Source organism: Hydra vulgaris, chromosome 04, assembly GCF_038396675.1.
Source record: "Hydra vulgaris chromosome 04, alternate assembly HydraT2T_AEP".
Classification (NCBI taxonomy): Eukaryota; Metazoa; Cnidaria; class Hydrozoa; order Anthoathecata; family Hydridae; genus Hydra; species Hydra vulgaris.
Window position 1 is genome coordinate 29,270,574 of NC_088923.1, and position 13,092 is coordinate 29,283,665.

A 13,092-nucleotide genomic window follows, 5' to 3' on the forward strand; every position below is an offset into this window, starting at 1 on the left:
AGGGTATATTATAATGACTCCAAGAACCAAGAAAAAATAGAGAAAGCAAGCTTAAACTAAAACAACAGCTTTTGTTTAATTGTTGTTTTTTTGGAACATAAAAAATGCATTTATTAATTAGTTTTAAACAAAAAAATTAAGCTCAAAAGTTTTTTTTAAATATCTTCTTTAATATCAACACAATTTGTCTCAGCACTTGGGAATCCCATTAAGCTAATGCGTTTTGTATTTAAAACAAGGCCGGATATATGCGTATATATACAACCCTTGCAATGTTGTCTGAAGTTTTTTCCATAATCTGTTGGCATAAAAAAAAATTAAAAAAACAAGACCAGGATAAATTAACTTTTTTTTACTAAAAAAATTGCCTGCCTTGAGTTGATATATGCATATGTTTTACCTATTTAAGTCAATATATTTATAATTTTCCTTTTTTTAAGTCAGTCGATGTATGTATACTCCTCACATGTTTCAATCTATTTAAGTCAGTTGATGTATGAAAACACCTCTCATGTTAATAAAATAAAACGATTAATGAGATCTCATCAATTCATATAATAAAACAATTCATAAAATTAAGCCAATGTATGAACATTGTCTTAATTTCCTCGTGTCATTAATAACCTCTCATGTCATATATTAAACAAATAGAATTGGATAATAAAAACAGTATAAAACATTTAAAAAATAAAAATAAACACACTCTACATTAAAAAACCCACATCTTTCAAAAAAGATTTATATCAATTAAGTTTGCATTTTTGCAGTAAAACAATTAACTTTATGTGTACTCACAATTAAGTTAATGGTTTGGGTTGTAAGACAACCCAGATAAAATGATGACAACCCGGATAAGTTGGATGAAAGTCAAAGTAATTAAAAATGATGTAAGTACATACAAAATATAAATACAAAATATATAAGCTTATTTTATTGGAATATATATTATTGATATTTCGCTGATCTATTGTGATTGGTATATTATATCTGATGACACTGATCACAATAGATCAGGGAAATAGAGAATAATTTATACTAAAATAAAATAAATATATATAAATATTTTCAGAAAAGTTGTATTTATAGAATTCTAAACGCCAGGGATGTGGAGACCCAAAAAGAACTCCAGATTTCAAAGTCACAAAAAAATTACTTCTTCCTAGGTTTTGACTACAGGAGGTCTAAAAATATTAAAAAAATTATGGACAACTAATGGGGAAAAAATTAAGACTTTTAGGTTAGAAAAGCAACCAATTTATGGACCTTAGGTATAATAGCCACTAGGACTCCGACCTTAAAAACAATGTCATTAAGTTTCATGATTTTTTTTTATAGGAAGTCATAAATCAACCAACATGTTTAGAGCTTCTGGACACTAGAAAGAAAAAATAGAGATATAAAGGCAGAGTTTTTTTGGGATACTGCATCCTTGCTAAACACACACACACACACATGCATACACAACACATGCACACACAAATTATAAATTTTTTATTTGTATAATAATATATATATGATAATTAGTACTTATCTAATACCTGAATCATTGTTATAGCATTTCTCATGAACACCTTGTTGTATATTAGTTGATAATTGAGATGCATCAGATTCTGTTATGATATCACATACTGGTGTGTTAGATATCTTTAACAATCCTTTATTTTTCATACCAATGACACCAAAACACATATCTTCCTCTGAGTGCATTTGAACTTTGAGCTCAGGTAACATATTAAGACCATCATTTAAGTTCAAAAATCTATTTTCTATAGAAGCTGAATATACATCATTGTTGTCATTACATTTTTGTTTTTCTTGCGAATATAATGCTTGTTGAGGCATTAAAGTTGAAACAAATGAAGAACTATACATAGAAGCTTTTTGTATATTTTTTGATTTAAGTTTTTCACTCATATCATTTACAATATTTATAGCTGATTTTTTTACAAGTTTTCGAGACTTAATAGCTTTAGAAAATTTTTTTTTAAGAGGAATATTTATGCTTTTACGTTTTTGTAATAGATGACATTTTTTTTGAAAAAATTTATGCTTAGATTTTAATTGACCAGCAATGAAATCCACACTGAATTTTCTGTTGTGTAACTTTGGTTCATTTTTTTTTCCATAAAGTTGTATATCTGTCAAGTTGATTTCATTTAACTTATCAGAAGCATCATAAGATTTTTCTGATAAGTTTTTTGCTGAAAAATCTCTATTATTTATATTTTCGTCTTTTGTATAAAAATGATTACTATTTTCAATTTCATCTAAAGATTGTTGTATGACAATAATGGATTCATCTGATTCCTTTTGCAAAACAAAAGCATTTTCTATAGCAAAGTTGGATGGAGAAACTTCTGCATTATTTGAGTCAGATCTAGAATAATGTTTAATATCTGAATCTTCACTATACATCAGAGATTGATTTGTTTTGAAATAAGAACTTTCTGGTGGTTGCTTAGATAAAATATTTGAAACAGATAAAGGGGACCTATCAGCACTTTCAGAATGCAATATTGGTGTTACTTGCTTTTTTACAGAAAATTGAATTTTTGAAACCATACTTGCCATTGACATTGTATCACCAGGATTAGGTGTACAACTAATATCTAAATCTTCAAAATTACCTTTGTTCATAGAAAGTTGTTTTCTCCGATTATCTTTTATTCCAAGTAACTTGTTTATATCATTATTAATTATGCCAACTTTAACTTTTGCTGGTCTACCTCTGTTACGTTTAGGTTTTATACAGGAACTATCGAACTCATTATTTAAATTGGAAGCAAGAATTGTTTTATCATTGCTATTTAAAATATCACTCTTATATACAATATTTAAACCATTGCTATGCAAGTTTTTAGCATTTAAACCCATTTCATCAACAACTTCATTAAGGACCGACTCGTTATTTTCAGGAACAGATTCGTCAGCAAGCTTACTTTGGAATACCTTTATCTTACTTTCTGCATCTGAATTATTAACTAAAAGAATAGACTCGTGATTTGCCTTGATTTCAAGGTCAAGTTCATCATTTGAAATCTGTGTAAGTTTTTTTAAATCAGATTTTTTATCATTTTCCTCTAAAATGTCAATAGATTTATTATTTTCTTTTTTTTTGTCAAAAAAATGATTATCTGTAGTTTCACTATCATTTTGAATTTTTCTTCTTTTTTCTTTTTCCTCTTTCCATTTTTTTTTAAAAAGTTCATATTTATCTTCAAACTTTTTACACTTTCTTTGTTTTTTAAAATTAGTAGGAACTTCCTTATTTAAAACAGATATTTTTTTTTTTTTTTTGCAAACTTCACTTGTCGATATTTTCTTATTTTCATTAAGAAGAACCTGCTCTTCAATTTTAGGTGAAGCTATCTCATTTTTTATTTTTGTATCAGGTTTACTTTTTAAATTAATTTTAGTTTTAGTTTTACAATTTGACTGAGGTCCTGCAGTTACCTCATTAACTGAACAAATTGCATCTAACAAACCTTTCTTTATATTCTCTTTTATCTTGTGATCAATATCATCAATAAACTTTTTCTCTTTTCGTTCCCTATTTGATCGCCTTTGCTGAAAAGAATCAGCACAAACCAACTTGCTTTTATTGAAAAATGGTTTGAAGCTATTTTTCATATTTATAACATTATGATCAATTAAATATTTTTTAGTTATTTGTTCACCATCATTTAAAACTTGTAAAGTTGTTTGACTGAAACCTTCTGGTTCATGTAATTTTATTTGATCATCATTTAACAATCTTGAGGTAAGCTGCTCACAATTATTTGAAACTTGTAAGTGATCATCATTAATTTTGTTTAACTGGTTGCTATTGTTTGAAAGATGTGATGTTGCTAGTTCACCGTTATTTGATACAAGCAAAATTGATTGGTCACAATCATTTAATACTTGTATGGTCGACTGGTCAACATTTGAATGGTTGTAATTATTGGATATTTTTAAGGGTAACGGAATATCATTATTTGATTGGTCCCAATTATTAAACATTTGTAAAGTTGATTGATAACTATCATTTAAAAGGTCACAATGACTAGATATTTGTAAGGATGGTTGATTACCATTATTTGATTGGTCATAATAATAACATTTTTTTAAGGGCAGTTTATCACAAACAATTGATTGGTCACAATCATTATATACTTGTAAGGTTTCAACTTGATTTGATTGGTCAGAACTATTTAATACTTGAAAGGTTGATGTTTCACCTTTATTTGCTTTGTTAGAGTCATTTATTCTTAAGGTTGGTTGAACTCCAATATTTGAGCATTGTAAACCTAATCGGTCAGAACTGGATATTTGTAAAATCAACTGATCTTGATCAACAGGTACTTGTAAGGTTGTTGGGTTACTCCTACTTGATAACAGTAGAGTTAATTGATTACAGTCACTTGATAGTTGTAGAGAAGATTGAGTTACATTATTTGATTCTTGTATAATTGATTGATCATCATCACTTGACAATAGTTTTGTTGATCGATCACTATTATTTGTGACTTTTAGTGTTTGATCCTTGATCAAAGTATTTATTTCACTTAATTTAATCTTTTTAGGGGTTTCATTTCCATTGTCAAAACTTTTTATTAATGAACAATTTTTTTTTACTGATTTAAGAAAGTCAGGTTCAATATTTGATGGTAAATTTTTGATTAAAGTTGTTTTAATACAATTTGTTATTTGATTTTCTTGTGGTTTGAATGATGACAATGATACCACATCCTGTGGTATACTAATTTCATGTATACTTAATGGTATATAATTTGATAAAACACTATCAGATTCATTTGAAGGTAATAATACACTATCAGATTCATTTAAAGGTAATAATGCACTATCAGATTTATTTGAAGGTAATAATACACTATCAGATTCATTTGAAGGTAATAATACACTATCAGATTCATTTGAAGGTAATATTACACTATCAGATTCATTTGAAGGTAATAATACACTATCAGATTCATTTGAAGGTAACAACGTAGTTATATGATGCTCTACAGATTCAACTTGTTCTTGACAATCTTTAATTTTTGCCAATTTATCATTTTCACTTGAACTTAATAGTTGAGTAACATCGTTAAAACTTTTTTTCTCAATCTTCTCTTCTTCAGACACAACTGGAAACATGACATATTCATGAGCATTTTTTTTCATAATAGCAACACTGTTGGAAGATCTAGGAAAAATGTCCAACTTACTTGTTAAAATTTGGTTTTTGTAAGCAATACATTTTAAACTATTATCACTAAAACTAATTTCATTTCCCTTAGCTGATTCCATATATTGAATACAGCGTTTTTTTTCTGACAACAACTTTTCTTTTTGCTCTAAAGGTTTAATGTGAGAAGAACATAATGAATTATTTCGTGAAGTCCTTGAACTGCTTATTTGTTTCAAATCATTGTTACTAAAAAAGTAAAAAAATATTAATTTTAAATGCTCAGGCAAAATAATCTAAGTGTGAGTAATATAAACAAAAATAAAGAATTTAAACTTTCAAGCCAAATAATTTAAATGAAAAAAATTTATTTTATACTTTAACAAAAAATGTTAAAAGAGTTGTGATTAAAACCCCAGTATTACAGAAAAACTTTCTTTGGATATTAAAAAATTTGATATCAACTTTTTCTAGAAATTTTCAAGCAACAAATTATCAGGCCTTAAAAATTAATTTTCTTTTCAATTGTAAATGTTTATATAATAACAGTAAAAAAATTTATCGATAAATATTTTTAAATACTATTATATTAAAACATATCTATATTTATTTTTGATTATAAATTATTCTGCAGTTAAGATTTACTCTGCTACTGGTGGCATTAAAACCAACTTCATATCAGGCAGAAGAGACTTTTTAGTTGTGATGAAAACAACTTACCTAGGAGAAAAGTCTTAGGAATTTTTGGGGCAAAGAAATCAATTTTGACTTTGAATAAATACTTAAACATTTTTGACTTAAAATGCAAGAAAAGCTTTTAACTGCTGACAAGGCAACCTAAAATTTAATTTTAAATTTTTTAAAAATTTGATGAAAATTTTAAAGGATTGCTCAATAGAATCTTTTTTCTAGCAATCTTTTAAAAAAACAATCAATTATGACAAGATTTAATTTTAGAATTAATTTTAGATGACTTAGTTCGTAAATAAATTATTAAAAATTTATACAAATTAAATATTTGTACAAACTTTTGTATATGCTGATTAAAATCATCAGCTGATATTTAGAACAGTTTATTTTCAACACTTAACTAAAGTGCAAGTGTGATATAGCTAATACTGTAATATAAAAACAATATTTAATAAAATAATATAGTTTGTTATAATATATAAAATATAATACTTATAAAAACCTTTCTAAAGCATCAGTTAAAAGATTTTGTGATTTAAATGGCTTTTTCAAATGAAGGTCAGTTATATAGTCAGATTTAGAAGTTGTTTCACTTAGTTTTCTTTTTCCTTTATTAGATGATCTTGATTGCTCAGAAGAACTATCCAATTTATTTGATGCAATTATCTGTTTCCGTGGTAAACCAAAACAAAACTGTCTGTATAACTTCTATAAAGAAAATCATTCAAAATTTTACATTATTTTTCAAAGTACTTTTTTTTAATTGGTCTTAAAGATACAAGCCTCAACACACAATGCAAAAACTTTTATATGTATTTTGAAGCAAAAAAAATTTAGTAAGATACTACTATAAAGGAGTTTGGTCTTAAGACAATTTGCAGCTAAGTGAACCACTTTGATCTTAAGACCTTTTGCAGGTAAATTAACTACTTTGATCTTAAGACCTCTTGCGGAAAAGTCAACCACTTTTCATAAAAATATATACTGTGTTGCTAGATAACAATTTACAAGTTCCATCTGTCTATAAACGCTTGTATCTGAAAACTATTTTTAGTTTTAAAAGTTATCATTTGTTTATATATATATATATATATATATATATATATATATATATATATATATATATATATATATATATATATATATATATATATATATATATATATACATATATATATATATATATATATATATATATATATATATATATATATATAATATATATATATAAAAACCAGGTCGGCAAACAATTGCCGACCTGGTTTTTATGCTTTATGGTCAGACCTTTGTATCAAATATTTTTTGCCGACCTGATGCCGACCTCTTAAAGATTGAGGTCGGCAAATTATTGCCGACCTCAATTTTTCTAATTCCGAGGGTTGTATACATATATATATATATATATATATATATATATATTAATATATATATATATATATATATATATATATATATATATATATAGAGAGAGAGAGAGAGAGAGAGAGAGAGAGAGAGAGAGAGAGAGTAGTGCTCAAAAGTTGATCACTACTGTATATAGAATCACGCAGCAGAATTAAATTTACTTTTTTCTATATTTTATTTTTACAGTTAGTAAAGCTTTAAGAATAAAGCTTTTTTCTATTTATCAATTAACAAGACATAACCAGATAAAATAAGATAGAAAATTAAAAAAAGTTTGCTTAGGCACATTCTTTTTTTTAAGTACATACATTAAGCGGTATTTTAAGCATTAAAAAAAGCTGCTCATAAGTTTAGCATGCTTTTCTTAAAGCTTTTAAGGAAAGCTTTTTTAAATTTATTGCGATAAAAGTTGCATCATAGTAAATTAAACTCTCTTTTTTAATGAAATATTACAAAAATATATTTAAAGTAGTATGTAGTATTTTAATAGTTTGTTTTAAATTAATTCATCTTTTTGCTTAATTCTAGATTATTATAATAATAATAGAAGTCTGAAAATTTCCCATGGGAAGAAAAACAATAAGTCAAGAAATCACACAGCATATTATTGGCCTTAATATGGGAGGTCACTCTAACATTAAAATATCTTGTATTTTAAAGTGTGTTTCACCTTCATGTGTAATTAGACTTCTATGTAACTATTGCTAAGTTTAATGAAAATGGTAGTACTGCTGACAAAAAGCGTTGTGGGCAACCAAGAGAGACAAATATGATTGATGATAATTCTATTTATAGAACTGCCAGAAAAAAATCCTAAATTCTCAGCAAAACAGATTGGCGCTTAAAAATTAAATATCAAGGCAAACAGTTAACAGAAGACTAATAGACTGTAAGCTGTGGTGCTATGTTGCTGCCAGAAAACCAATATTAAAACCAACAGATCGTTTAAAATTAACTAAATTTTGCAAAGCAAATTTAAAAATGAGTAATTATGAATTAAGAAAAATTGTTTTTAGTGATGATGAATCTAACTACTATGCTCTAAAACAAAGTAATTGTTCATAGGCACCACAAACAAAAGTATAATAGTCACTTTTACCAAGGCTACAAGGTAGAGGTCACTCAGTTGGTATATGGGGTTGCATCACATATGATGGCCCAGGTTTACACATGTTATACAACGGAATGAACCAACATAGAATCATTGACATCCTTGAAAACTATTTAATGCCTACCAAGGACATTATTTTTGGTAACAAACCAGAGTGGATGTTTCAACAAGACAATGCTCCATGCCATAAAGTAAAATCTGTAACAGAATGGTTTGAGCAAATTAATATCAAGGCACTTCAGTGGCCAGCTAAATCACCTGATCTGAATCCAATTGAAAATGTTTGGACTGTATTGGACCGAAAACTTACCAAAGAACCAGTAACTTTAGCTGAAAATTTTAAAAAGTTGTTTAATAGTTTGACAGTTGAATACTGTTGCAAACTTTTCAATTCAATAAGTAGATGTTCATTAGGCATAAAGGTGGTCACATTCCTTATTAAGAGACGGTCACATTCCTTATTAAGATTCCATTATAGAGGTGGTCACATTCCTTATGAAAATTTGACTTAAAAAACAACTTCAAACCTAAGTGTGCTTAACTTATGAGGAGCTTTTTTTTTCTTATTTTATGATTAATTTCTTCCAAAAAATTTAATATATATTTTTCATTGTGTTTTTTTGTGTTTTTTTTCTCTCATAATTTTTTATCTTTTTTTTTATTTTTTACGTTCTAAAGGAAAAAATTTTATTGATTCTGCTGCGTGCTAATCTTTTGAGCACTATTGTATGTATGTATGTATGTATGTATGTATGTATGTATGTATGTATGTATGTATGTATGTATGTATGTATGTATGTATGTATGTATGTATGTATATATATATATATATATGTATGTATATATATATATATATATATATATATATATATATATATATATATATATATATATATATATATATATATGTACATACAATAAAATATATATACATGTACAAACAGTAAAACTTATTTTTACAGGCTATAACTGAAAAATTGGAAGTGACATTTAGGAGCAATTCTTGAATTTCTTCCTTTATTTTTCTTGAGGAAAAAATATAACTAAACAGTGATTTTAATATTATGCAATCATGAACAAAACTTAATATTAATGCTCATTTGAGTGTGTTTGACACAGAACTCTTGGCAGCCATTACAACCAAGGTAATAGCGAAAAAGAGTTGTAGCACTTTTTTTTATAAGAAAAGGGAACGATAGTGTATGCAAATATCTAACTTACAAAAACTTCAAATTATGTAGTGTTAAAACATATTAAAACATATCAAGTTTTACAGTTTTACTTTCGCTTGAAAATTGCATTGCGGCAACATCTCCTTAAATTTGATCTGTAGCATTTATTTCCATTATATAAATTATTTTATTACTTATATAGTTTTTTAATTTTCATTAGACAATATGCCTGCGTGGCCAAGTGGTTAGATCAGAGAGTTTCTGAAACAAAAAGTCATGGTTCGAATCCTAACCCTGGTATCATTTTTTTTTTTTTCCCTACAATACAAAATAAAATACTTTTGAAGTTTTATGTATACTATGTATTTATAAATAATATATGTATATAATACATAACATATATAAAACATATACTATAACAAACAAAAGGGAGAGAATTTGTTAAAAAATTCTAAAAACATCAAAACACCAGGAGAAATTTGTTGCGCTTATATGTCATGATAGAGATACTTATGTTATTTTATTTTTGCAATTCAAGTTTTCTACAAGTTGAGTTAATGTAAAGAAAATGGGTATATAACATGTTTATATATATGAAGAATATAAAATCTATAGAACTATAAAGTTATTTAGTCCTGCATTTTAAATAATAAAAATTTTTAAAAAAAGCAAGCTGATGATTTGAACTTGCCACCCGCTAACTTTAACTAATTTAAAAATAGAAAGGGGGTTTAAAAAAGTATGCTTTTAATAAAAACACAATTGAATCACTAATTTTATATTTAAAAAAAAACTTATTACAATTTTTTTATGTAAAAATAAAAAAATTTAAATAATTTAAAAATAGAAAGGGGGTTTAATAAAGTATGCTTTTAATAAAAACACAATTGAATCACTAATTTTATATTTAAAAAAAAACTTATTACAATTTTTTTATGTAAAAATAAAAAAATTTAAATAATTATGATCAAGGTAATAATAAAATATGGAGGTTAAATTAATTTAAATATACAGCTATTTTAACTGGATATCTGTTAATTATTCTAAACTGAATGCGCAACTATGACAGAATTTAGAAAACCATTAAAATAGTATTATATTCCATATAATATTGGAAGATTTAACTGGGATACTAATAACTGATAATGCACAAGACATTGTAGATGTGCATACGATGAGGTTTTCTGTATTTATTATTTAACCTTTATAAATCTGAGGAATATCTTTGAATCTCTCTTTTATCATTATCACAAATAGTATAACTATTGAATATACTTTTGAATAAAAATAACTTGAATTTTTTTAATCTGTTTTTAAAGTTGCTAAAGTTTAATTTTTTAATCATTTAGTTAATGAAACATGTTCTTTTTGTAGGTGTATATTTTATATTAAAATTGCATCTTAACAAGCTGTTTAATTTTATAGAAGCTGACAATGACCTTATTTTAAATATAAGTTTTTTTCTTATTTTTTGTAGCTTTTAGATAATTTTATGTCAGATATTCAATCATGTTTTATATGAATCTAATTATTTAGTACAGCATTAGTCTGGTGGTGATAATCAGGTTAGATTTTATAAAGTTAAATTTACTTTTAAAAACTTCTTTAAAAGTTGCTTATTTGTATCTAACTCAACAAATGTTTCTGTAAAAAATGTTTACAATTGAATAACAATATTTTAGTTTGTATTTTTAGTTTTAGTGGCACAGCTTATCACATGTTGTAGGTTTTAATTTTTAATTTATCTTTAAAAGATAAAACTGAATAAAAAGATTCTTTTTATTCAGGTTTAAGTTTGTATTTATATTATTTTGATGAAGTTATACAGTTATTTATACGTTGTTCTAAAATAAAATTTGTTTGATTAGTTGCTAAGTTATTAAGAAGTTGCAATTTTTTTTTCTCTTTAAATATGAAAATAATAATGACAAAAAGCTGCCAAAGTATGTTATATTTTAATCAATATTTTTCACAAAATTACAAATAAAGAGTTTTCAATCTTATTTGATGGTATGAATAATTTTTATTACTTAATATAAGATTGTTTGTTCATTATAAGTTAAATTTTAATATTTTAGTTAATTCAATTAGAAGCTTTTTATAATATTAGTCTATCTATAATAGTGATTTTTTTTTAATTTATTTAAGTCTTCATTTCCATTTTTAGTTAAGTTACCTTAAAACCATTACTTAAGAAGCATAGCACAAATATATACATTTCATGATAGCTGTATTATTATTATAAAATCCAGTATTTATAAAAAAAAACTGGGCTGTGCAATAAACTTGATTGATGGTTTGAGCACTGTTCATATGATTTTTGTCTATGAGAGGGTTTTATATATATATATATATATATATATATATATATATATATATATATATATATATATATATATATATATATATATATATATATATATATATATATGTGTATATATGTATATATGTATATATGAATATATGAATATATGTATATATGTATATATGTATATATGTATATATGCATATATACATACATATATGCATATATGCATATATGTATATATATAAATGTATATATGTATATATATATATATATGTATATATATATATGTATATATATATATATATATATATATATATATATATATATATATATATATATATATAAATATATATATATACATATATATACACTTTTTTTTATCTGTTTATTTTGATACTTAGATATATTAATGTATATATTAAGTCTCTTGCCTTGCCTTATTTTAAAGCATTTTTAAAGTTAGCAAACATTTCCAGGTCATTAAGATGATTTCATGCAAAATATGCATAAAATTTCATCATTTGAAACTTACTTGATTAATCATAAGTCAACAAGTAATGAGAAACTCAAACTATAAAATTTGAGGTAAGAATAATTGTGTTTCCCGGTAACATTACAAAACTAGTTTTTATAGTTAATTGCATTAATGCTACTTTGTTCTATTATTGGTTGCCACACCTTGAACACCAATTCTGTCATTACCAGTAACATAAACGATAGATTTATGATGTTTATATATTTTTATGTTTTTTACGACAAAACCCCTTTTTCTGTGAAAAAAACTTACTTAAAATTAAAAATTAATGCAAATGCAACAAAAAAACATGATTTTACTAATTTCTTTTGGAATCTTTTGTTATACTTTTGTAGATTCTGTGGGTTTTTTTGGAAAAAATATTAAAATAAACTTGAGGTAAGCAAGGGAATATAAGTTTTTTACGACAAAACCATTTTTTCTGTACAAAAACTTAATTAAAGTAACAAAATAATGCAAATGGAACAAAAAAACAGATTTTAACTGATTTCTTTTGGAATCTTTTAATAGAGTATTGAATATTTTGTGGGTTTATTAGAAAAATTTCAAACTAAATTTGAGGTGAGAAAACTGACCTAAGTTTTTTACGACAAAACCCCTTTTTAATGTACAAAAACAAACTTAAATTAAAAAAAAAATTCAAATGCAACAAAAAAAGAGGTTTTCACAGATTTCTTTTGGAATCTTTTGTTATATTTTTGT

At 25.0% G+C, this 13,092-nt stretch overlaps 1 protein-coding gene across 2 annotated transcripts in view; it reads right to left on the minus strand.

The window, feature by feature from the left end:
• LOC101240546 (uncharacterized) overlaps nucleotides 1-13,092 on the minus strand; it is a 121,682-nt gene that overhangs the window by 90,512 nt on the left and 18,078 nt on the right. For both annotated transcript variants that reach the window (XM_065796003.1, XM_065796002.1), the window contains exons 5-6: nucleotides 6,363-6,568; nucleotides 1,539-5,419 (exon numbers count right to left, since the gene is read on the minus strand). In XM_065796003.1, coding sequence (XP_065652075.1) covers nucleotides 1,539-5,419; nucleotides 6,363-6,568 — 4,087 coding nt within the window. The remainder of the gene's footprint in view (nucleotides 1-1,538; nucleotides 5,420-6,362; nucleotides 6,569-13,092) is intronic.